The following is a 25916-nucleotide window of genomic DNA, read 5'->3' on the forward strand; positions in this document are numbered from 1 at the left end:
TCCTTTATACAGTGCTCTCAGGAAGAAGCAGGAGTTTTCATCTGAGGATAAGCTTGCTGGAAGGTCCATACTAAAAACTATCTCCGCATCTGCCTTGGGCAAATTGGACACTTGGTTTGTGGTGGCACCAGTACTCGTTAGAAGTGTGAAGGCAAGAGCACTCATTTATAATGTACTTACACCAGGCAAGTCCTGTTATAACGGTCAGTGTTTTTTTTTTTTTTTTTTTTTAACTCATACAAGCTGTATCTGCACTACTAGGGTTTAGCAACACAGCTGTGTCAGTAAACTCTTTGTATTGTCATCAAAACCGTGTCTTGAATGCCAGGGAAAAAATAAAGGTTTGACAGAATGCAAGCTCGTCAGATGAATAGTGACCTTATGGATCAGCTCAGATATTGCCCGTACATCAGCTCCTAGCACTAGGTAAGAGATGACTGAAGGACAAAATCTACTGAGCAGCTTTTTCTCTTTACTGAATGAGGATGTAATGAACTAGAAGGAAAGGATTCACAAACACGGTGGGGTCGTGATTCTGACTTGTTTATTGATTACCCTCTCCCACTTCATGACTCAGTGTGTAACTCCCATAGGTTATTTGTCAGGAACTCCCTTGCACAGAGGAGATATGTAATCGTTGAATAAAGTGCCAAGTTCTTTCGGTTTCGTGTAGCAGGAATCAGCTTGGATTCGTGAGAGTTGATCTCAGAATAATTTACTTGTTAATCTTTGTGTCGTGCCAACGAGATCTCTCGATAGAGTTAAAAACGGCAGAAACGAGGAGTCACCTGTGGTTTCCGAGTCACCTCTCGGGGTTTGACCAATTGACTCGACATCTTTTTGTGGTGCAGCTTGTGGTGCATGTTGTTACTGGGTTTCTGCCCTACTTATGTCAGGCTAATGCACAGAAGTAAGTCTAGAGACATTAAGCTATACTTGACTGCTTGTCATCTCAGCTAGTTTTTAAATGACTGTTGGGATTGAGGTGAATTGTATGGTAGTCTAACGTAAATAGCCTTTAATTGTGAACTCCCAGATTCATTCTTTTGGAAGGGAAGCCCTAACAGGCACGCCATGTCGAAGCAGAGAGGTGTAGCTCGTGTTCTGCCTCGGACAGTGCCTGGTAGGAATCATTTAGGTAAAATGGACACTCCCCAATATATCTGCCTAGTTCTTAACTGGGTGGTGTTAGGCTGTTCCTGAGCTACGTCTGGATCGTTGTTTAATAGCCCATTAACTTAATGTCTTAACGTTGTCGTTCCTTAAGTGATCTTGTTCCTGCGTAGGTTATATTTATTAATGATCCTGGCATTCTTCAGATAAATTACATGAAGAGCTATGATGTGTTGAACCTGGATGGACTCAGGTTGAGCATTAACAGTTTCTAGCAGGCCACAGAACTTGGTCTCTAAAGGAAGTAAGGGAACCATGGGCAAAATATTGTTGATTTTCTTAACGCTATTTTAAAAAGCAATACTGTAACGTAGTTCTTACTGCGGCTTACTGTTTGGGCAAGTTTTTAATCCATTCTGAAATTTATTTCCTAGCTTTGTTACTTGTACTTGTAACAAATGGCTTTACCGAGTATGATTTTTTTTTTTTTTTTTTTTTTTTTGAGGGAATATTCTCTGAAGAAAATTGCACCATAGAGGATTGCACCCTGAGCAGCCACAGGATCGTTCTTGTAGCTCAGCTGTTTTCAGTTTCTCTTAAAAGGAAAACCTCCAAAAAGTGCATGTACATTTTACCTTCCTATCTTGTAATAATAATTATGGTTGGCGGCTTCCTTCCTTAAGTAATTAACTCATGTTTCAGGTAATCTGTTTTTCTTGTGTCCATTGCAATGGCTTTCTGTTTTAAAAACTAAGCCCTGATATTGTGGTGCTAGTGGGGTTTCTTATGCTTCGTTTGTGCACTTTTTGATGTTAAACTTCATACAATTCTATTAAGTGACTGGAACGTGTACACTGTAGACCATATTGCAACATGTGAAGGCAGAGATTAAACTTGCAGTGTACTTTCTACCTCCCTTTTTGCCAGTTCTTGCCTCTCAAAATTAACCCTTAAATGCATATAAAAAATCTGATATGAAAGGCAAACCTCTAGGAAGGAATGAGAATAATTCAGTAGAACAGAAATAGTTACAATGGAGACTAGCTTTGCATTTTTGCTTCCAAGGGTGAGTAGAATGGTATGTACATAATTGCAGAGCTTTTTGTCATGTAACAAATATTCTGGGTTTTGTGATGATGTGGTAAAGGCATCTGAGCCATCAGGGGGTTGACTACAATGCCAGGTTATGAGAAATTTATTTGACCTTCAACCTCACTAGAAGTGGGCATTACTGTCGTACAGCACTTCTTAAAGCTCGAAGTAAGTTCCTTCTTCTTGAACAGTTTGTTAGAGAGACAAGTTACTTTCTGTGGTGGAATTGTAAATATATACATATATTTAAGCTTACCAAGGAATGGGTGAGGCATCGGTATGCTTGTCTGTATACCATATTGCAGTATAGCAGTAGGATTTGTGGGGAAATGAGTGGGTGGGGTGACTCTAAACAGCACACCAGGGAAAGAAGCTGAGTCATAAGATTTCCTTGAATATGGAGAAAGAACTAGGATTTTAGATACTAGGCATTAGTACTAACAAGCTTTTGTGCTTATGCTGGATCTCTGAAGCCCCTTAAGTACAGCAACCTTATTTAAAAACAATTTCTGCTCAGTTTCTGAAAAAGATAGAGTGTTAAAATGCAATGAATAAAGTAATGTACCAGTCACAAAGTAGAGTGTAGTTTTAGGAGCTAGTAGAGACTAATGCTAGCAGCTGCCCTCGTCTTCCCCAGCAGGATGCAGATGTCTACTAGAGAAGTAGGCTCTTGAAGAGGAAGAAGGATCAGTAAAGTAATTGAATGGCAAGAGAGAAGTCTGGTTAATGAAAAGGAATCAGCTGGCATTTGGTGCTAAAGAAACAAGCAGGGCTGTGAACTGCTGGGGACTTAATTTGTTAGAAATTTTCACAAAGGGAAAAGCTGTCTCATATAATCTGTTTCATTTTTAAATAGACATTTATTTTCCAATTTTGTCTTTTCTGAATCTATTGAATCGATCTTTTCTGTTCCCTCAATTGTTCATTCCTGTTACAGCAGAGAATTTTGTTTTGTTCAGGGTTTTCATTTTTCTCTGAAATAAGTTACCATTCTTAAACAGAAGGTTTTTTCCCCCCATTTTCATCTTTAAATGGGTCAGACCACAAAGAATTCTGTAATGCAGAGTTGTGAAACTGCTGTTGAATCAGATTAAAGCTTTTGCATGCTGCAGACCTGATAGAATAAGTTGATAATGAATTTTAAAGAAGATGGTAGTGTTTAATGGCATATTCCTCACAAAGTATTAAAACAGATCCAAACTGTTCTAATACTGGAACTGTTCAACAGATCTTGATGTTAGTACGTGGCTAAAGTAATCAATGACGATATCAAGTGTGTTACTTCATATATGTAAGACAGCTGATGCAGTCCTCGTGTCCGCATTAAAATGTGGACAAAATGTGGGTAAAATAAAATTATCTTGAAAGAAGTGCTGAAAAGATGTGCAGAAGTATCTAGAGAATAGCAAAAATACCTTAGAGTCATAGTATACTCTTAAATTTTGCCAGCTGGTAGTGCCAGTAATTATTATTTACCATCATAGGCATTTTGTTAATGGCATGCTTATGCAAGTAAAGTCATGGTTATACTAAATAGCTTATTCTGAAGCTCTGAAATAGTTTGAGGTGTGGCTTATGCTCTTTATCAGCCTCATTTCCTCCGTGATATGAAGGTTTTGCATGTGTATTGTATTAATAAGTTACGCTATTTAGATGTTTGGGTATGAGACTCTCATGTACCAGTTTGTTTAGCTCATCAAAAAGGGAACTGAGAAATGATCTTGGTGCTGTGCCTAGGCTCTAGAAAATTGCTTGATCTAGTGGAAAAACACATATCCAGAACCAGGGTACTGAAAGATGCAGTAGATGACAGCATGTGAACAATGTGGAATAATGTTTTAATGATGAATACGAGTACCCAATTTAAGTTTACACTGAAGGAAACGATGGCTGCTGCCTTTGGTCAACTGCAGTTCTGCATTTAGGAGTGGTGAGGCCTTCCTGGAAGATGCGCTGTGACCAGAAATGAGTTGGCAGTGGGTTTTGGGTGCTTTCGGGAGGCAGCTGGGTGCCGTGCCATGCCGTGGAGCTGAGCTGGGCAGCCGCCATTCTTGGCAGTGACAGTACTGATGGAGAGGGCAGCCAGTGATTTAACCATGGCTAAACACCGAGAGGAGCAGTAAAAGTCTGTCATCTTGTGCAGGAGGGCTCAGTAGCTCATATGATGTCTGCTGCTGTCTTTGAAGTACTTGATTTTTTTTTTTTTCCCGAAGAGTACAGTAGCTTGCATAAAAACTGGTTCTTGGATCAAAGGGGTAGCTGTCAGTCTTCCTTCCAATTGCTGTGCATGTCATGAGTGAAGCAGTGCCTTTAAAAAATGCATGATTTCTTGAGCTATTTCTGTTTTTATTACTCCAACCAGCCTTCATAGTGGTGAATTCTAGCTGAAATAACAGTAACACGAGATGAAAACTGATTTACGTTGTTATTGTTTTTAATATTGGCTTACTGATCCTCATGAATCCAAGAGGCATTCAACAGAAGAATGGGTTCTTAAGATAAATCACTTCTCTTAGGACACACACTCTTGCTACGTTAAATTGTTAGTACGAACATACCTCTCCTTAGTAAGATGCAGCAAGTTTTGTCAGGAAGAGATAAATTCTGGATCTTAGGCACACGTTAACTGGATGTTGTATGTATGCTTTCACTGGGCTGGACTTTTTTTAATGTGTGCAGTTGTAACCAGAAAGTGGCTGAAGGTTGGTTTTTTTTTTTTTTTTTTACCTCCTCCCTCATTAGGAGTTTAATAAAAGCAGTCACCGTAAACTCTTCTCATGTAAGCAAAGCAACAGGATCTAGCTGAAGGCTTAATATGGTGCAATTTATTTTAAGGGAAGCAAGAGAAATACCACATTAAACTGTGAGGCCTACAATAGACCAAGAAATCGAGATGATTGTACCTGGCTGTTTCATTAAATTGGGAATGAGATTTTTTTGTACACTGTTCGAGTACCATTTTGCATGGGCTGAAAAGCCAAGCAGGCAGACTGCCTTTCAGGCTGCATTAAACACAGCACAGCCGGCTGGTCAGCAGAGGTGACTTTGCTGCTATATTTAGGATTGGTGCGGCCTCACCATGAATATCGTGGGCAGTTCTGGGCTCCACGACATCAAAAGGATGTCGAGGCTCTTGAGAGCACCCAGAGGAGGGCAGCAGAGCTGGCAGGAGGGCAGGAGGACACATCCTGTGAGGAGAGGCTGAGGCCACCAGCCGAGGCTGAGGGGCGGCCTCGCTGCTCCCTCAGCTCCCTGAGGAGGGGAGGCAGAGGCAGGCCCAGAGGATGGCCCAGAGCTGCACCAGGGGAGGCTGGGGCTGGACACCGGGGGAAATCCCTTCACCGTGAGGGCAGCCGGACACCGGGACAGGCTTCCCAGAGAGGCGCTTGGTGCCCCGGGCCTGTCAGTGTTGGAGAGGCGCTGGGATGGTGCCCGCACTGACAGACGTCAGCTTCTGGGGAGCCCTGCGGTGGTCAGGCGGGTGGCTGGGGGGCTGGGTGGGTCCCTTCCAACCAAACCGTTCTAGTCTAAAAGCAGACTTTCATTCTCCTGAGCTGGAATAGTGTGAATATTTCAATTCATTTGATGCTTTATTTATGCATTATACTTCTGTGAGGGGGTGAAATATATAACTTCTTTATGCTGTGAAAAGTCATGGTATGTGATAAGCGGAAGGGCTGATTTTGCTTTTGTTTCTTAGCTTGTACTGCCAGTATTCCTTCAGCTTTGTTACAGCTGTAAAAGCCTGCCTCCCTGAGACCTCGGTGCCTGTTACTCATGTGTCTGTGAGTAACTTTTCTCACGTCACTGCAGTCATCAGCATTACCGTGCTGTTTCTTGTACCAGGACATTGCTTGAAAATAGTCATGCAGGCATCTTACAACATGCTTTATTTAAAAACAAAATCAAACCTTTCCGCTGTTAAGTAACCATGATTTATACTGTAATGCTTATTTGTACTATTATCTAGGCAGCACATTTCCTCACTGTTCAAAATAAAAGAAAGATTACAGTGAAGAGAGAACATACTCCAGGCTACCGGTTCTATTTTTAGAGAATTAAAATATATTAAGAGAGAAACTTGTGTATTGTGCTCTCATATTTGCTATTGCAGCAATTTTTTGGAACATGGTTGTTGTCACAGAGGAACAAACGCTTTTAAGCGTTATCTGCTCAGTTAAAAAGGCAATATATGGAACATATTAAATTGGATTTTAATTGGTTATGTGGTCAATGCAGTCAATAAAAAAATAAAAAGCCTTATATATAAAGCAAACTGTGCGTGGATACTGACGCATGGCATAGCTGGAAATCATATACTCCGTGAAACAGTGGGACTACTATCTCTTGTTATCACAAAAGCCCAAATGTCCCAGTGTGACTGAGCGTGTGTCAGTTGCTCTGTGTCAATTGTACTTAAATCTCTGGACGTTTGGCGGCGTGCCATATTTTTGTTTGACAGCCTGTTGGGATTTATAAAGTCATGTAAGATTTCTAAATTTGACCGTGACACCAGTACTTTGAGGACCCTAAATATCGTTAGGTTTGACGTGCTTGAATATTGGTGAAATAAAATACATGCCTAAGAAATCCTGAGACTTGTGTAATATTGTCCAGGGTTTCTTTTAACAAACGAATAAAAGTTGTGAGATTTCCCAGAAGGTGAGATTAAGCAAAGAAGCCCAGCAGAGCCCAGAGCCACCCATGTGCTTGTCTCAGTTTAACTCTTCAAGAGTCCTGTGGTTGTTTTTGAAAGCTACAATTAAAATTTTGTGATGAATTTGCAAGGTGCTAGTAATAAGAAACAATTATCATTTGACGCGATGTAAGCTCTGTTCTTCAAATATTTACAGAAAATGTCATTTGGTGTTGTTTCCTTTTTTTCACTTTGCAGATGTGGATCTTTGCAGTTCTTTCCGATCTCCCACAGATGTTGTCATTGTCTATTGTTTGCAAAGCGCTTGTTGGTGTAGTTTGACTAGGCTAAAAAGGGAACAGTTTGTGTATGTTCTCATCGCTGCGTTAAGGACATCTCTGCGGGACGAAGGACTGTCCCTGCTTTTTCTGGCAGGATGTGGCACAGGTCCTTCAGTGCTACATTTTTGCTTCAGGGTTGGTAGGGCCTTCAGTCCCGAGGCCTCAAATGATGTTTGTGACAGTGCCGCTGCATTCCCCCCAGTAATAAAAGTGAAATAGCAGAAATGATATATTTATTTGGTTTTATGTAATAAAACATCTTGAAGCAAAACGCCACCTTTGGTAATCAAGCGTGTGGATTGCCTTCTTACTGCGGCTGGCAGTTCTTTCCTGATTTTCTAAGTTGCTTGTAAGAAAGGCATACAGAAACTTACCTGATTTGTGAAAAAAGTTGAGTATAAATATATGTTAATGGATTGTTATTAATTGTCTTCTAGTAACTGTACTAGTAGATAAAGTTGTTTATGACTTGTGTATACATACATGTGTATGATTTATGTGAAACCCATAACATTTAATAAGTCAGTGCTAGACTATTGTTAATTTAAAGAAACTGCTGAGGCTGCTTTAGTTGTTGAAGCACTATCTGGAGGAAAGCCTAGTTCTGCAAGCCAAGATAGCGGGCAGAGCTTAAGAACAATTATTTGCTGCAATTCTTTATATGTTATGTCTGTTATGCATGTGGTTGTTTAGATTAGAAGTAACTTAGATGTGACCAAGAAATGAGCATAGAGAAACGTTTTCCTGTCTGATGTTTATTCTGGTTCTGTATTATTGTAATACTGTATTTTTTTTTATATTTTTGTCCTTTCAAAAGAAATGTCTTAATTCCTACTTGATTTTATTTTGTTCTAACATGTAATCCAGGGAATTCAGAACATGCAGTTTTCTGAGCAAATCCTGCCATGTTACGTGGGCATAACCATTTTTCAGAATGAATATACCCGGTAGTTAAGCTCTATTATTATCAGAGGTGATAGGCCTGAAAGAATCCAGCTTTGTTTTCAGGGCTCATCTTGACTGGGCAGGGATGGTAATCAAAGGGATGGATAAAGGGAACATTTCAAATGTTTCTGGGATGCTAGAGTTACGCCATCTACATTGTGGGGAAATTGTACTTCCCGCCTGTCTCTTTACAGGAAAGAAAAATATCCTGGTATGTGAAAATAATGTTTAATTTTCATTAAACATTGCTTTAAATGGCATTGCGTTTTCATTAAGTAGTAATAAGAAGTAGTGCTTTTCTTAGGATAGGTTTCTCTTCCATTCACATGTGACAAAGCTGAGGCATAAAATTCTTATGTCTGAGGATTGACCTGTGGTTGTTTCTTTATCCCTTAGGGAATCAGTCCTGTGTTTGTAACTTCAGTTTTACGCCCTCTTCTTAGGGCAGATTAGTGCAGAGAGACTATTAGATGTAGGCAGTTATACTGCAAAATAAAAACAACAAAGTTTTTGTGACCTCTTAAAGAATGGAAGTAGCTGGTGGATGGGTCTTGTTGCTGCCTTCGTGCTGTTATTTCTTCCTTTTGTCTGAAAGTAATCTGATGTAAAAACTGCCTAACTTACGCTTGTCATCAGCTGCGGTAGGTCAGCTGGAGGCATGAAACAGGGAGGTGATGATGTCTGTAGCTGGTTACCTGAAGTATGTGCTTATGGACACTTTCCAGGCTAAAGATCTGGCAGCTTCTGTTCATCTTTTTATTGTTGTCCTTGGAGCAGCCCAAATTATTAAAAAAAAAAATCAAAATAACTCAAAAATAAGCATAAAATCAATATTTTTTTATTCTTGTATATCATAATTGAATAGGATCAAGTTTAATGACGCTCAAGCAAAAGAGACAATATTTTAATCAAGGATCAAACTGCTTGGTGTTAGATAGCTAGATAACGTATCCTAGTTGTGGTCGACTTGGTACTAACCTTACTGACGTGTGAGTGTAGAAATTACTAATTTTCAGGGTAATCTCTCTTCTTCGTAATGGCTGTGTAATCTGTGCTCTGTCAGCTTCAACTGTCCTGTGTCTAGCAGAAGTAGCACTGTCACCATTTTTTAGGAGGGATTTCCTGTTCTTTACCTAGATAAAAGTGCTAGATGTGTTTTATGATTGTTTCTTACACTTGTAAGAAATTTTTATTGTTGTTAAAATGGGGGCATATGTATTTAGTAACAAAAGCTTTTGTATACTCATTTATACCAATAATACTTGTCTATTTTGTACACAGAAGTGAATAAATATATATATGTAAATACACAGAGGAGTAGAGGTACTTGGTTTCAGGAGCCAAGTATTTCAGGGAAGAAAATGGCTCCCATAAGACAAATTGAATTTTTTTTGAAAAGATGCGCCAGGTATTTGGTTTTAGTGTTTCTGAGTACCTTATTTAAGTCCTTGTTATTGGTGACAACGTTGGTTTTCCATGAAATGAGTCGGGGGGAGACTGTATTTCAGTATGAAGTTACAGCAATATTGGTACAAGAAAGACAGGACATAGCAAGTGTTACGACGTAGGCATAAGCTGCTGTCTGCAGGCTCAGCTGCATCACGCTTCTAGCTCCTGTGCAAAGAAGCAGGCTTTGCTGTCTACTTGGCGTTTGTTATGGAGTGACTGTGGGTAAAAGCATGTACCTGGACAGTCACTGCAGGGCAGCTGAGGCATGATGACTTGTGGCAAAGACCTAATATAACAAAGTGTTTTTCCTGACAACATTAATTGGGATAGTTTATCCATGCTAGTCTTCCCCATATGTGACATTCATACAGTATGTGCCTTTGGTTGCAATTGATGTTCTCTTTAATTTCTTCCTGAAACATAAGAGAATGATCTAAATGTGAGTTCTTAAATTATGTATTTTGTGTATTAAAAGAATTAGAAGCACAGGTAGCATTTAAGTTTGTGATGGCAGGAATGGTTATTTATTTATTTTATTTATAATGGTTATGTAGTTTAACTGTCAGGAATGGTTATTCCACGTACGAATGCCTTTGCTATACTCTATCTTCATGTGTTGTTATGCTTCTGTTTTTGACATATTTGTTTTTTTTCCTCCTTTTCCAGGTGAAGCAGGAACCATAGAAGGAAGACCTAGTGGCTCGCAACCATGCCATTCCCTTTTGGCAAGTCCCACAAGTCTCCCGCAGACATAGTGAAGAACCTGAAGGAAAGTATGGCGGTTCTAGAAAAGCAAGATATCTCTGACAAGAAGGCAGAGAAGGTACAGTTGGGACTTCTCAGTTTTTAAACAGTATCTGAATGGGGAAAAAAGAAATGTGTAGCTGTTTACACTGAACCAATTAGGAATTCTTTTTTATGCTACTCTGATAAAGGATAGGTTATTATGTACCTTTGAAACGGTGTGTTTCATGTTGTTCTGCTTTGCATTTTAATACCACTGGCAGATGATGTGATACTTAAAATAATTTGCCGATGGTCACAGAGCAGAGTGGCTCTGTTATTGAAACCAAGGAGCTTTGCATCTCCACAGCTATCAGAGTGTGTACTCTCACCCTCTCTTGCCTTTTCATCAGTCCACAGGAAGATGGTATGGTGTAAAGCTCCTGTGCTGCTGCAGTTTCATTTAGATGGGATGGTTTGCTAGTTCAGAATCTGTACCTGTCTTTCAGGATCTGTGCCTTGCAACAGTCATTTGCTTCTCAACTGGTAGTCTTGATAGCTTCACTAAAAATTACCCTCGGATTCAGACTGTGTGCAGCAGCAACCTACCTATTGACTCGTCTGACAGGCTCATTTACTGTTTAGATGAAGATTTTCCCGATAAACTCAGCAGCAGAGCATAGATGTTAACACTTCCAAAGTAACACTCTCAAACCAAAACAAGAAAATGAAACACTCCCCATCCCCCGAGCCCCCCCCTAGTTTTGAAGCAGGCTACAATACCCTCTTCAGATCCTCTCCCAGGGTTATTTAACTGTTTTGTGCCAGTCTTGGCATCCTTAAAAAGTCAAGCGTAGAAATTAGTCACAATCTTTTCTGTGCTCACCGGTCTTCTGAGCAGTGTGGCCAGCCTCACTTCATCCAGTTTCAGCCAGGTTTGGCACTACCGTTTAAAGTGTAGGAGAATCTGGGTCTTAACTGAATTGCTGGCTTTACCTTGATGCTCTCTGGGATCGGCATTCTCTACTGCAGTGCCGGGATGTGTTATGTTCCAGGTCTCTTGCAGTGTGCCATAGTATTTTTTTTCCTCAATGCTTTTTCTGTCTTGCCTAGGACTAGGGCTGTGTGGTCCTGTGCAGAGTGCATGCTCTTGTCTCGTTGCAGTTTTTTTCCTGGTTCATGACAGAGCCTTAGCATAAAAGCTGGGAGAATTTTCATTTGCTGCTTTTTTTCGTCTTTCTCCATTAACTGACTCCATCTGTCAGGAGAGGAGGAGTAGGTGCATGCTGAGGAGTCTGAGATGAGACTTGGCACTGCTTCCTTCATATCAACCTCATTGTTAATTCCTGGAGACGTGGCTTAGTGTTGAAATCTGTGCTCTTTTGTCATCTTTTTCTTTTTGCATAGACCTCTAATAGGGAACAGGCCAGCTTCATTCCATTGTGCATAGCTGTGTGCGGCATCACATGCCTTGTTCTTGATGCTGTAACTACAGATTATTACGTACAATTTGCTTCTTGCTGGCCTTTAATCCCATACCTCTTCTTTAAAGACCTCATTTACGGGTCTGCTTTGACAAGAAATAATGTACCAAGCCTGCAGAGTTACATCCTGTGTCATATAGGAGACAATACGTTCTGCTTGGAGGAGAAAAGAAGGCCAGTCATGTTCACTAGGTTAAATGTGAGGAGGGTTAAATACTGACATTCACGGTACTGAGCTGGGTGGTGCTGGCCTCTGTCATCCTCATTGTTCACAAAGAGGACGAGCTGATGAATCTGAACTTTCACAACTCCTGTCCCCATGTGTCCATGCACAGGTTCTTCAGGAAATAATTGGTTCATTAGCAAGCCAAGACCTCTGTGAAGGTGACTGTGGTTGTAGCAGTTTCTCTCAGGTTCTCAGTTTGGTTAAAAAGAAAGAGATCTTCAATAACCTACAGGCCAGTCATCACTTCTTTGAAGGTCCAGCTGTGATTAAATATGATGAATTCATGCCCTTTTCCTGACCAGTCTATTAGTTTGTTCCGGGGTGTGCTTTTGTAGCCTGTCAGATAACAACAGAATTTTCAGGCCCAAGTAGCATGGTGTGTATTCAGTGTTGATTACTTTTTGTAGTAAGGGGACACCCTTTTGGGTGTTACTTTGTTATTTGTCCTACTCTACTTTATTTCTTAAAACAAAGTACACAGTTACATATTTTCTTTACTATTGAACATATGGTATTTGAAACGTGTAAATTAAGCTAAAAAAACTTCAGCACATGTTGAAGTGAACTAAACATTTCAAATATTAATCATTGTTTTAAGTATTTCTTCTACAAAATTAAATTTGTTGTAAAGGCCCTTCTGTTTTATACAGTATATCTGGCTGAGGTTCCAAAGACAAACCAGTACTTTTCTACTGCAGTATGACAGTGCTTTGTTTTCACGTGTAGTTCAGAGTAGATCTTACCATGCAGTAGCAGCACAATGCTGTTACGAAAGTATTTAGTTTTCTACTGTGCTTCCCATCGGTTTCCAAGCATGCTTGGAAATACAGAATTTGAAAAAGAATTATATGAATGATTTTCTTTAGAAGTTAAAGTTGTAATTATTGTTGAACAGATTCTTTGCTCAGATTCTTTGCAGCAAAAGATGTGAAATAACAGGAGTAGTCATGATGCATTTTGTTCAGTTATGAAATATTCTACTCTAATACTGTCCAATTTATTCTATAAACAAAAACCTGAAGCTTTAGAAGTGAATTCTAGTTCTATGTTACTTTTTTTTTTTTTTTGAACTGTGTGAATACTGGAGAAAATGTAAACAGGTAATTCTCCAGGTCATTTTGAAACATTACTTAGGCTTGCAGTACATACTTAGGAAATGAGATCTGAAGTGCCTGTAGAAGCTGGACTGTGTCTCCCTGCTGACAGTCTGCCTTCCATACCACGACTCTGGGTGTGTTGAATGCAGCCTGTTACTTAGGATAGAGGCAATAGCTTACTCTCTTATTATTTTTGAAGAGTAATTTCAGAAACTTGAAATGACAAGTGCTTTATAACTGAAAAAGTGTTCATCACATACACTGTTAGTTTTCCTTTCCTTGATTTTTTTTTTCTTTCAGAAAGAGGAGGCTGAAGGGAAGCAGAGGGGAAGGGAAAGTCCTTTCACACAAATGGGACCTACCTCTGAGCTAGCACATTAGTTAGTATTTCATTCTCATCTCTTCCTCCTCTTTGACTTACCTCAGCATTTATTTTTATTCTACCAGTTCATTTAGTTTGTGGCACACATTTACTGTCGTGAAGGTAAATATTTACTCATGTAATAGACTTGTTCTTCCCTACCCTCTGACCTTGGGTTAACCTGCTCATAACAGCTCCGGTTTGGGCTTCCTGATAATAGGCTCAGACACATTTTTAACCTGTGCAGGTTCCCTATTGCCAAAAAAAAAAGAAACACACCATAGATCTTAGGCTGAAATATGAATCCAGAAAATTGGATGTCCCCCCCTCCCTTTAAACAGTTCAATACAGTGGACTGTATGCTATACGCATGGGAAAATGCAATATGCTATTTTATTTGATTCAGGTTTCAGTGTAATATTATGACCTGGTCCCACAGACATAGATCAGATTTCATTCAGTGAGTTAACAGTGAAATTTACAAAGCAGTGAAATTTTGAGCTTGTTATGCACATGTATGCAATTAATTCATAGTTGAGAGAAAGCTAAAGGTTAAGTGCTCTGCCCTGCCTACTGCGTGGGGCTGTTACCCAGAGGATAAAGTTGGGGACAAAGGTTTTTGTTTGCCTTTTTTTTTTTTTTTAGAAGAGAAGACGGGCTTCTCTTCTAATTGAACTTAGCTCTTTAATGTTATCTTCATGACAGATGTCTGCTGAAATCTGGTGCAATCATTTTTAAACTTAATGCCTTTAAATTAGTGGCATTGATGTAGATAATCATATTTTACAGAAACTTTGTGTTTTTGTAGGAGTTTTAAAATCCACTCAATTTCAATAGAACTATTAAAATTGCGTTAGTTGCCTATGGTAAATATAGCTATAGGCTAGACAAAATGATAAATACAGGCTGAAAACTATAGGTAGTTTCCGTTTTTTTATGAATGTTTTCATTAATGGTGCAATTTATGCAATTGCATTATTGACGTGGATGGCTCTCCTAGATGTAGGTCTAGAGCCTACTGTGCTCTCCTGCTCTCTAAGTAAAGACGATTGTTATTTGATAAAACTGGAGTATTAAAGTTGTACAAATCTAAATGAAGTATTTGGTATTTTGGGAGTATCTGTGATATACCCCAGAGAGTATAATAAACCATAGTGATTTGTAGCTATAAAGACATGCAACAGATTCTGTTGTGACAATCATGTATGTGACTTCATGGTGTCTTGTTTTGATATAATACCTTCCTATCCCTGGGAAAAAAAAAAAAGAGAGAATTAAGTACTGTTTTTGCTTTCCTTACTTGAAGCTTTACTTTTAGAGTTTGACTTATCCTCAGACATTATTGATTATCTGGCACTATTGAATTTTAAATGTGACTTGTCACAGAATTTCTTTCTAAAACTGAAAAGTTGTTCTTTCTCAGTATCAAGATCTATATAATACACATATGCATCCTGTATGTATATAACATATTCTGCTTATATATTAAAAATATAATATATGCCATGTCTGATTAGATCTGTGTATCTTAGGAAATCTTACAAGTAATGCTAGTTAGCCTTTCCTTTTCTGTCTTGAATTTTTAACCATTTTTTTACTTACCTCTTGACTTGATATTTAATGTAGCATTATATTTTCAGGTGTAGCTATCTAAATTCCATTCTGCATCTTAAATGGTAAAAATAGCTCTGCATGTTGTGTGTCTGTAATACATTAGAGAGCTCATGGAATAGAGGAGAGTAGAGAGAGATTCTAGAAAAAGCTTGTAAGAGTTTTTCTAGTCCTTTTGATGTTGAGTTTTAGAGTAGAAGAGGAGAGAATATAGAAATATCATCTACGGATATATTGTGCACCAAAAGACCTTGGTTATTAATAAAATACTTTCAGAAAACCTCATATTTCTATATTTGTGTGTATCCAAAAATTATAGTTTGGCCTAAGTTGAGATGATACAAGCAAGTCTGCTTTATGTTTTCATGATGAAAATGATCAAATATTGGCAGAGGTTGCCCAGAGTGGTCATGGAGTGACCACCCATGGAGCTGTTCGGAACATGGCTGAACATGAGTCAAGTTGATCAGGATGATAGGACTTTGAGGTTGGTCGTGCCTCAAGCAGGAGGCTGGACACTGATGGCCTCCTGAGGTGCCTTCCAACCCAAGCTGTTCTGTAATTTTGTGTCTCTTACCATTAATTACCACTAAAGCAGCGTGTCATTGCAAGATCAAGTGAAGCACCTGCAGATGGTCTTGACAGTTGTGAAGACAATGAGAAAACAAATTCAAGTCCTGGTGTCTCTTCTTGCAGCTACTGAGTTGTATGTTCATGTTAGGGCAGAAGGCTTCTTTTGAAAAAGCATTCACTGTATATTTTTTCCTGTTGGTTTGTAAGTATTTCAGTTGCTGACAGTGTCTAGGAGTGATGCTGAAGGAGAACTTTTACGTCTGATCATTAAAGTTTGGGGAGGGTGCTCTGTTTTCTGGATTCTCAGTATGAAGAATTCTTCACTGGCATTCTTAACTGCAGGTGTGTCCTCCGTGTTGCCACTGTCTTGCTTAAAATAGATAACTCCTCAAACCTCAGCATTTCTTCCTCCTTCATCTTGCTTTCTAAATTAATGTGCAGGGACAAACTACAGTAGAAGTCTTTATCATTTCTTCCCCTTTTCTTGGTGTGCTTCAAGAACATCTCTCTGTAGCTCCAGATTTGACAGGCGTTCCCGTTCTTTTCTTAGTAAAAGTGTATTTCTTCTGAATGTCAAAGAAATAGAGCAGTTGTGTGCCATAATACCATTGTAATATGGTGAGCTGGCTTTCTCGTTTTACATCTTTAGAAGATGTCTAAGCAGGTGCATTGAACACCTGCTTCTTGCTGTCTTACTGACAGTGTGCAGAAAATCCCTTGGAATTTTATTAAAGGAGGAGACAACTGGGAATAGGAACCGGAATTAGTGAGAAAACGGAGGCAGTGGGGAGTGGAAAGTTGTGGAGGAGCTAAAAATGATACGGAGTCTCCGTAAAGGTCATAGAATCCATACTTGCATACCTAGCAAAGCTGGAATGGCTTCGTCTTTAATAGTGCATGGGTCATGCTGATCTTAAACCTCTCTAGATATAGTCCACAAATGAAATCTTTCTGCATATCCCTTGTAAGACAGGCAATATCCAGAAAGGTGTCATTCTTTCTCTTCATTAATTTTCCATGTACTACCAAATAAATACTTTACATACCTTGTAGGCAGGTTCATCTAATGACTAAACATCAGTGCACTTAAAAACTGTTCATACTTTTTAAGCACGTGAAAGGCTAATGTAATATAGCTAAACCAGATATTTAGGGTGATCATTTTCAGTGTTTTATCCCCAAGCTATGAAAACATAGTAGTTCTTCCCTCTCCCCTCCAAGATAACTGTGCTTTAAGATTTAGAAATAGGTGTTGAGAAGTGTTCTTGCTGATTTTGTTCAGTTTTACTTATGAGAACTCCGCTTCCACTTCTAAACATTGCCCTAGGCCTACACAGCAGCTTAGGAATTCCTTGCACTGGCTTTCGAAAACGAATAGTCGGACCTGACTGCAAGCATCTTACATTTCTATTGTCCCCTGTATTGATGTTTTCTTTTGAAGGACCCACTTTTTGTGGCTTTGCCATTTTTTTTTTCCATACTGAGATAACCTGGAGCTTAGGTGAGGTTCTCTTCAAGGTTTTCCTTTGGTAAGGGAAAAAACATCCATAGTGACTGCAATGGGAGTCTGGTATTTGCCAGAAAACGAAATGCAAAATCTGTAGGAGTACATTTGGTCTCTTTGGGCACTTCACTAGACAGGCACGTATCTCTGTCATGTTTTCCAGTGTGATCCTGTGATCTTTGTTTTACTGTATGGAAATTTTGTCCGGTTCTTTTCACACCGTCACTATTCTTTAGGGGATTTTTGAATGGGAAGTTCAGAGGCACTAAAAAAGAAGAGATGTTACTGTTGATAACTTGTCAACTAAATTGTTTGTGTCTTGCCTCTGCCCCTTCCTTTTTTTTTCTTTTTTAATAACGTATAACAGTCTTGTTTGCAGAAAGATCATCTATTGTTTTCTTAACAGGTTGTCATTTCCTGATTTTTTTTTTTTTCCTCCCTAATGGAGGTTTGCAGTTGATAAGAATAGTGTGTGAAGTTACAAAGAAAAATGACATTATCTGTGCTCTAACGGTATTTTTTTCCCCATTTTCTTTAGGCCACTGAGGAGGTTTCAAAAAACCTTGTTGCCATGAAAGAAATCTTGTATGGCACAAATGAAAAAGAACCACAGACAGAAGCTGTGGCACAGCTTGCTCAGGAGCTGTACAACAGTGGTCTCCTTAGTACCCTAGTAGCTGACTTGCAGCTAATTGATTTTGAGGTAAGAAGAGAAGTTTGATATTTCATATATTGTATATTTTAAAATAAATACATCTGAATTCCTGTCTCTTTAACTGGTTAGAACATCTTTCGATCTACAGCTTCTATTTTCTGGCTGGGGCCAAATCATTAGAAAGAGAACTCAGTATTCCAAACTATCTAGAAAATTAAGCAAATACTGAATATGAAATCACTGAATTTAGGCACCTAAGCTGCCCAAATTGAAGTAGATAAACCTCTAATCGCTATGATACAGTTCTGTTAAAATTATAGAATAATCCTTAATCGTTGTGTAGACAAAAGGATTAATCTCTAATAATATTACTAATAATATCACTAATATTACAGTGAACACAAGCTGTAATACTATAAGCCACCTCTGTATTCTCATCTTATTAAATAAAATTACTTTCAAAGGAAAATTATTATAACATTTAGGAAGAATTCAAAATGTGTAAGGTAAAGCTGTTCCTCTTATTAAGTCTTCAGTATTTCTCTCTCTTTAGAAATGATGATGCAACCTTTTCTGTTTTCCTCTTTTTCTGTTTATATATTTATAAGCAGAATATGTTATATATTCTGCTTATATATATATATAAACAAACACAAGATTTTATTGACTACTTCAAAATAGCAGTGCTTACCTTTATTCAAATATATCTCCATTCAAACCTCTACCATATGTCACCACATCACATAGAATAATCTAGTTTCCCACTGCCATGGTGAAAAATCACCCTATTTAGTTATAAGAAATTGCAATACAATTGGATTTTCCTGTTTTCCCTGAGGTCCCACAAGAAGTGTGTGGTTGTGCAGGAAAGGAGCCAAAACCCGTGTATCTCACCCCACAGCCTTGACCATAAAGGCCATACCACTTAAGGTTGCTTAAAGATGGTATTGTTCATAACCAAGTTGTTCATGATGGGAACAGACTTCGCAAAAGTCCTATTGTAGTATGATGTTCCAAAAATAATAGCTTTCCTCCCTGTTCTTTCTTCTCTCCCCTCCGCCCCTTGCATAACTCCCTCTGATGCGTGTTTAATTGTAACGTGGTGGTATTTCTTTTCCTACCCACACAAATGTTTACACCAAACATAAAACATTCAGGTTATTAAATAAGCAAGGAGACCTGGGAAAGTTGAGAGTGAATGCTGAAATATGATGGCCTTTAATTGACGAAGAAAGGAAATGATGAAACGTCATCTGGATTTTGCTGACCTCTAGATTCTTATCAGTTTGGTGTTTACTCGGGTCAGTTATTAGAGAAGGAAACCTTCATTATCTTCTGGTAATGAAGAATGATAACAATTTGTACAGGCTTGCTCTCATTAAAAAGAACTATTCATTTTATTCTAAAGGGACTGGAAAGGACTGCAAGTAGTTTCCTGCTTTTAGATTTTTCTGCTGTTTTGTAACATGAGGATATAACCATTCCCCCTTGAGAGAGAACAAGTCATTCACGTTGGTTTCTAGGCTGGACCACGTCTGCTTTTTAAGGATGGGATCTGGCAGGCTGTCCAGCTATTGTTTTACCTAGAGTTAAAGTCAACACACCTGAGCTCCAAACCTGCACTAGATTCAGATTTTGGCTTTTATATCCCATATCTCTATGATTTGGGGCTTACTACATTTGAAATGTTTTTTCTGTTACTGAGAGAGATACAAACTTGATTTCCTGTTGGTTTTTAAACTTGAAGATTGAGTTTAGCATTTATTCCTTCTGGCACCCCCACTAAAGCTTGAGACCATTCAGAGATGAAGTAAATGTCACCTTTTTTTTTGTCAAAAACTTTGCTCTTCTTGAAGAGGATTTCTGTGGTGGATGCTGAGGTTATAGACAGGGACTGTTTACTCAGACGCTTCAACCTTCGCAACAAACTTAATGTTTTAATCTTGTGCATAGGAAACTGCCTGACTATCTGAAACTTTGGGTGGAAAGGCCTGGTAAAAATTATATCTGTAGCCAACAAAACCATCTACTTACCAGTGTTACTAACTTCCCTCTTATCTCCCTGCCGACTTGTGTGTTTGTAAGAGAGACGGCATCCCTTCTGGAACTGTATTTTCTGTTCTTGCTCTTCTTTAAATGAAGGGAAAAACAAAAAACACACACAAAAAAAGACACAAAAACGCCTTTTGCATAAGGGGGCCTGGATCCTTCTGCCGGGAAGACAATGCTAGCACAGTTTCACTCTCACCTCTCGTGGTCGTGACTATTGGCACAAGGTTCGGTGCCTGTTTGCTCGTGTTAGACCATGAGGTCACTTAGCAGTGCTTTTAACAATAACTTGACTTGGTATTACTGCGTGCCACTAGCAGTTCACTTCTGTGGAGAATAAGAAAATGTTGTTCTGGCTGGTGAATCCAAAGCAAAATGTGAGATCTAGAGCAAAATTGGCAATGTTAGTGAATGAGAGTCGATGACTATATTATGTGGAGTTGGAGTAAAGCAGTTTCTGGAAACACTGCTCTACTCATTTCAGAACAAAGAGTTTTGGTGTTGCTTTAGGCTGGCTTTCAGTGGAATTGTAATCAAGAAAACAAGCATTTACAAACAAACTCTTATATCCTGGAAACAACAGTGCCTCAAACTGTCTGTGGTAATTCACAAACATGCCATTTGTAAAACTACAATCCTCCTACATTTTTATAAACATTCGATTTTTTTTTCTTATGCAATCTTCTTTATGGTGATTGGAAAACTGAAGTAGTTTTGAAAAATTGCTGCTGTTTTTTAAATACTTGCTAATTAAATGCACTCTGAATTTTACTCCAAAGCTAGAAAAGGTTACCCTGGGAATTTATAGTACCAGGTAGAGTTCATCAAGAAAAATGATCTATGTGTGGTGTGTGTATAACATTCAGGAAGCCTTCACGTGGAATGGCTTAAAAGGCCTTTCTTAGCAAGCCCAGTCTTAGTACAAGTTTGCTTGGAGTTTTTTGAATTACATCTGATAACACGTAGTCGTGAAGTTGTATTTACGGCAGTCTGAAATGGAAAGTTAATTGCAGAAATTTGGCTTTTAAATGATGCATGTGAATGATGGTGAGAAGTGCTTATATTTACAATCAGCTTTTTGCCCATACCAATTTGGCATCTTTAGCTGTGGTCTGAAATGTCCTAGAAGAAATAAATAAGAGGTGTATATCTATTCCACAGAGAACATTCCCAGCCACTTTGATGTTGCCTGGTGTTATCATTGTGCATTTTTGTGTGTATAATCTGTGCTGAATTCAAGCATCTTGTTCTTATTTATTCTTCTTTGTCTGTTGAAAAATGTGAGACTTGCATTTTAGGTCAGTGGGTGAGTACTCTTTGTAGTTTTATTTATTTTACTTCCATAAGTTCCAATTTTAAGTTGAATGTTAACACTGCAGTCAGAAGTGCTCTACAGACAGCTAATGGTGGAATTAAATGTTCCTAGAGAAAGGAAGAGGATAATGGAATATTGAAGAAACACACTTACAGGCAGAAGCACAGTTAAAAACTGGTATGTTATTGGCAAAAAAACAAGAATAAAGCAAGTCCAGGAGACTGAAGCTACACAGAGGTGTCACATAAAATATAAACTGGCTTTATTTCTTAACATAAATAACCTGTGATCTGGCTGAAACATCTGGCTGATACTGTTTAGAATGTTCTGGCATATTTGAAATGGGTATAAAGAAACAGACTATGTATGTGATCTGATTAAGATCAGAGTACAGAGGCTGACTGAACTGCAGAACTCACTATGGTGTGAATGTATGAGATAATGGTAACGTTTAATTCTTCCTTGAACAGTGGACTTGAATATTATGTGTTTAACTACTAATGTTTTTGACAGGGCAAAAAAGATGTTGCTCAAATTTTCAACAACATCCTCAGAAGGCAAATTGGTACAAGAACTCCCACAGTTGAATACATCTGCACTCAACAGAATATATTGTTCATGCTGTTAAAAGGGTATGTATGCTGTGATCAAGTAAGCGTGATAAATACACTTTTTAATGAAGTAAGAAGTTTGTAAATTCAAATTCATGGAGAAGCGCTGAGTTTTGAAATACTTTTTCTTCCTTTGCAGTATGATTGTTCCCCCCTCCCCCTTTTTTTCCTAAGGGCCTATAAATCCCCTAAGTAAAAGAATATTTGGGTAATAAACACCAGAAATAAAGTTTTGCATGAAATGCGACTGAAAATTGAGAACTGTTAGTAACCTAAAATATTATTACTAGGATACTGCAGACATTTTCTGTTTGGTATACTGTTTGATCCAGTTGAAATTATTTCCTTCTGAACTTACTCATTTATCCAGTAGTAAAGGCTGTGTTTTTTTTTTTTTTCCTTTAACCACTGTCCTTTCCAGTTTGCTGTCCTATCCCATGGTATTAGTTTGTCTTAGACATTTTATTCATAGTGATTCATATTCCTGTAGTCACATAAATGCACCAGCTCAAACTCAGCCTAACAGAATGACTCAGAGCACATGCATGTTAGCCTGCTCTTTCTTCCTCCATTCTTGTATTAGGGTTGGAGCTAGGTGATCTTTAAGGTCCCTTCCAACCCAAGCCATTCTATGATATTACTTCTGGTTCTTAGTGTTGGAGAATCATGTCATACTGAACACATTGTTGCACGTGTAGAGCTGTGGATCTCAAACCTGAAAGTAGAAATATGTTGTTAGCATTTTCTTGTTAAAATAAGATTTAAAAACATTGAGAATGTGCTACATGTAAAAAGAATTGTTGACGTCTCTATTACCATTAACTAGGAAAGTTCTGAAAGTTGCAACTCCAATATATAATTCTGGGATAGAAAAGTTCATCAATATTAATAAGCTATTCTTGAAGTGTAGCCATTTCAAGTATTAATTATATAATTTATATTAAAACTTCTGGGTAAGCTTACTTCAGTAAGCTTCCATGGACCGCAGTTGACTAGTACTCAATCCACTTACTGGGGTAGCTAGAAGATGAAGGAAAGGGACATACTTTTCAGTGAGATATTTGCCTATCTTACATTGAGATATGAGGATAATCAAATATATTTTTAACATTTGAACAGGGAGTGTTATTTTGTTCTTCCTTCTTCCTCCTCCTAGTTCATAGCAGTAAATATAGATGCTGACCGAGTTCAGAGTGAAACCTGCCAAATACACAGTGTATTGGGCTAGTTTATTTTCTTGTTGTAAGACGTACAGTCTGCCAGAGGTGCTTTGATATTTTTTTTCCTGTGTTGCAGCCATGATTCTGAGAAGGAAGATTTAAATCTTATAAGGGCAAAACAATTATTAATTGTGGCATAATATGAAAGAGGATATTGATTCAGTACTTCCTCAAAACAATTTACAAGAAGACGAATTTGAGATGCAGAGAGATGGAACTACTTTCTCAGCATGCTCTTATTAATGTGTGACTGAATGAGGATTGCGACACAGTTGTCCTAATTCTTAGTCTGTGTTGTCACTCTTCAGAGAGCTTTATTCTGACAGGGATTGTTGAAACATATTCATAAGTCAGGATGTTTGAAATGGGCATTTAATTAGCTTTAATGACTTAAGTGTTACATCTGGTATCTGTCTGAGTCAATTTATGCTAATTTAAACTATGTGGTAAATTACAAAAAGTCCAGTAGATTCCAAGACTTCGTGACAAGTTAAATAGGAGAGTATTGCAGCATTTAATGTGAAAATTTATTCATAAGCAAATGTTTTTGTATGATAATTTAGTTAGTGCTTAGTACACACAATAATGCTTTGCTCCGGAGTTACGCTGGTGAATTTAAATTGGCTTCAGATGCATTAGGTCCAAGGCCTTTTTAGGTGGAAGGTGTATAAGGGACTTGGCTTCAGAAGCAGGTAGGTAACAAGAGACACAACTTGTCTGTGGATTGGGATAGCCTATGTTGCAACATGCTGAGATTAGTTTTGGGGTCAGAAAGACAGACTCTTATTCATCCTGTTTCCTACTATTAGTGTGCTTGGGAACTCGAGGTGGCAGAAAGTACAGAGGTGTATTTCTGTCAAATATGTCTTAGAGACACTGTTGTGAGATTTTGGCAGCTGCTGTTGGCATATGCTAAAATCGTCTGAGAGAACACACTAGTATTTGAGCAGGAAAGCCTGCCAAGAAAGTGTAGTGACAATTTCTAAATGAAGCCGTCCCTGACGGCTTCATCACTTTCATCAAATCAGTGATGGTCATGTTCCAGAAGGTCTCCTGTAGGAAGCTGCAGATACTGTGCTTGAGGCAATACAGACTCGGGCACAGAGAGTATAATCCTTAAAATTAGAGGGCGCTGCTGACAACGTGTCAAGCTGGAAGCCCGTGGTGTATGGAGCAGACAGTGATGCTAAAAATGGTTTAATGAAAGAGTGGTCATGAATTAATGTCCAGTATTATTAACCATTTAGCTTCAAAACTCATATTAAGGGTAGTTTTATGTAAATTATTGTCAGCTGTAAGCAAATAGCTTTCAAGACAGATCATTTGCTGCTTTTCCAGATGTCTGCAATTGTACCAATATGTAGAAAGAAAACTGATTTTGAGTACGAAGAAAATAGTTTTATTTAATCTTGTTTCTCATTTTATGAACGTATATTGGCAATAATTTGGCAATAAATTAGCAGTGATTTCAGTGATATTTCAGAGAAGTATTAGAAGGTGAAATTTAATACAGAAATGAGTACCTCATTCTTTGAATTCTTCTTTATATAATAGAACTGAAAATTGTAATTAGTGTAGCATTGCAATGGTAACTTCTGAAAGTATTTATAAAGAATCTGTGGCTTTTGTTTTTAAACAGGTACGAATCTCCAGAAATTGCTCTAAATTGTGGGATAATGCTTAGAGAATGCATCAGACATGAACCACTTGCTAAAATAATCTTGTGGTCAGAACAATTCTATGATTTCTTCAGATATGTGGAAATGTCGACATTTGACATTGCTTCAGATGCATTTGCCACATTCAAGGTAAATTACACCCCATATTTAAGTTATTTCTGTAGTTTTCACTATGTGAACTCAGATGTTGTGTGTTACACTCTTGAGCAAAAAGGGTTAGAGAGAGGAGAAAAATATTGGTGATGCAAATGGTAAGCTGAACATTGTTCTTCCTTATTTCTCACAATGCAAGATGTTCCTTTAAACATGCATACTCTGTTCCCAATAACAATTCTAGAAAGCAAGATTTAAACTACCGTGTATTCTCTTAATACATGTACAGTTTCATGCCAGGGAATTTTAAATCTGTCTCTCCAGCTATTCAAGTGAGTGAACTCCTTTTCATTGCATTGTGTTTGTTTATTGAGTATATTTGATGCTACTTCTGGAGGTATTTTTTGTTGTCGTAACCAAAAAAACCCAACCCACAACAAAAAAACAGTTACATGACTACAAGCATAATAATTATCAGTGTTGAACAGTGGGTCTCAGCCTCGACTGTGTATAGTTCTGTGCAGAGCATACCCTTGATCCATTACTGCCATTCTTAAATGATAATTCCACAGATGTGTGTGAATTAACATGTAGCAGACTTTTCCTAATTCATCAGAAGGTCCTTAGCAAGTCCTGTGTACAAGTAACTACATTCATATCCTAAGTTTTTCCTTTGTTTAAAAAAAAAGCAACATTGTCTGTTGGATGTCTTATGTGCACTCCCAGTTTATTCAGAATATGTATGTACCATATAAATATTTTACAGAAAGCATTGTTTTTGCTCTTTTACAGGATTTGCTTACAAGACACAAGTTGCTAAGTGCAGAATTTTTGGAACAACATTATGATAGGGTGAGCAAATACATTTCATTGTTCAGAATTTTCTAGTGCTGTGTATCTTTGAATAAAACAGTATTTTCTTACCTTGTTTAGATTCCTTTTTGGAAATTTATATACAATATTAAACCAAATGAACCTAAAGTAATTTCTGTCAAAGCAGTACAATTTACGTTAAGATCTTACAGTTGAATGTAAGAAGTGTAAAAACAAGAGGCTAAGGCAAAAATCTAATTCTGTGAAAATGTGTTTTTTCCACTAGAGGGAACCCTTTCCTAGTCTTTATCATTTGTCTGTGTTAA

At 38.1% G+C, this 25916-nt stretch overlaps 1 protein-coding gene across 1 annotated transcript in view; it reads left to right on the forward strand.

Annotated features, from left to right (window-relative positions):
* Positions 1–25916, forward strand: part of CAB39 (calcium binding protein 39) — a 40980-nt gene that overhangs the window by 9402 nt on the left and 5662 nt on the right. Inside the window, exons 2-6 of the mRNA XM_067002512.1 lie at positions 10243–10399; positions 17694–17858; positions 21688–21806; positions 24645–24813; positions 25570–25629. Of these exons, the coding sequence (XP_066858613.1) occupies positions 10286–10399; positions 17694–17858; positions 21688–21806; positions 24645–24813; positions 25570–25629 (627 nt within the window). The 5' untranslated portion in view covers positions 10243–10285. The remainder of the gene's footprint in view (positions 1–10242; positions 10400–17693; positions 17859–21687; positions 21807–24644; positions 24814–25569; positions 25630–25916) is intronic.

Source organism: Anser cygnoides, chromosome 9 (assembly GCF_040182565.1).
Source record: "Anser cygnoides isolate HZ-2024a breed goose chromosome 9, Taihu_goose_T2T_genome, whole genome shotgun sequence".
Taxonomy (NCBI): domain Eukaryota; kingdom Metazoa; phylum Chordata; class Aves; order Anseriformes; family Anatidae; genus Anser; species Anser cygnoides.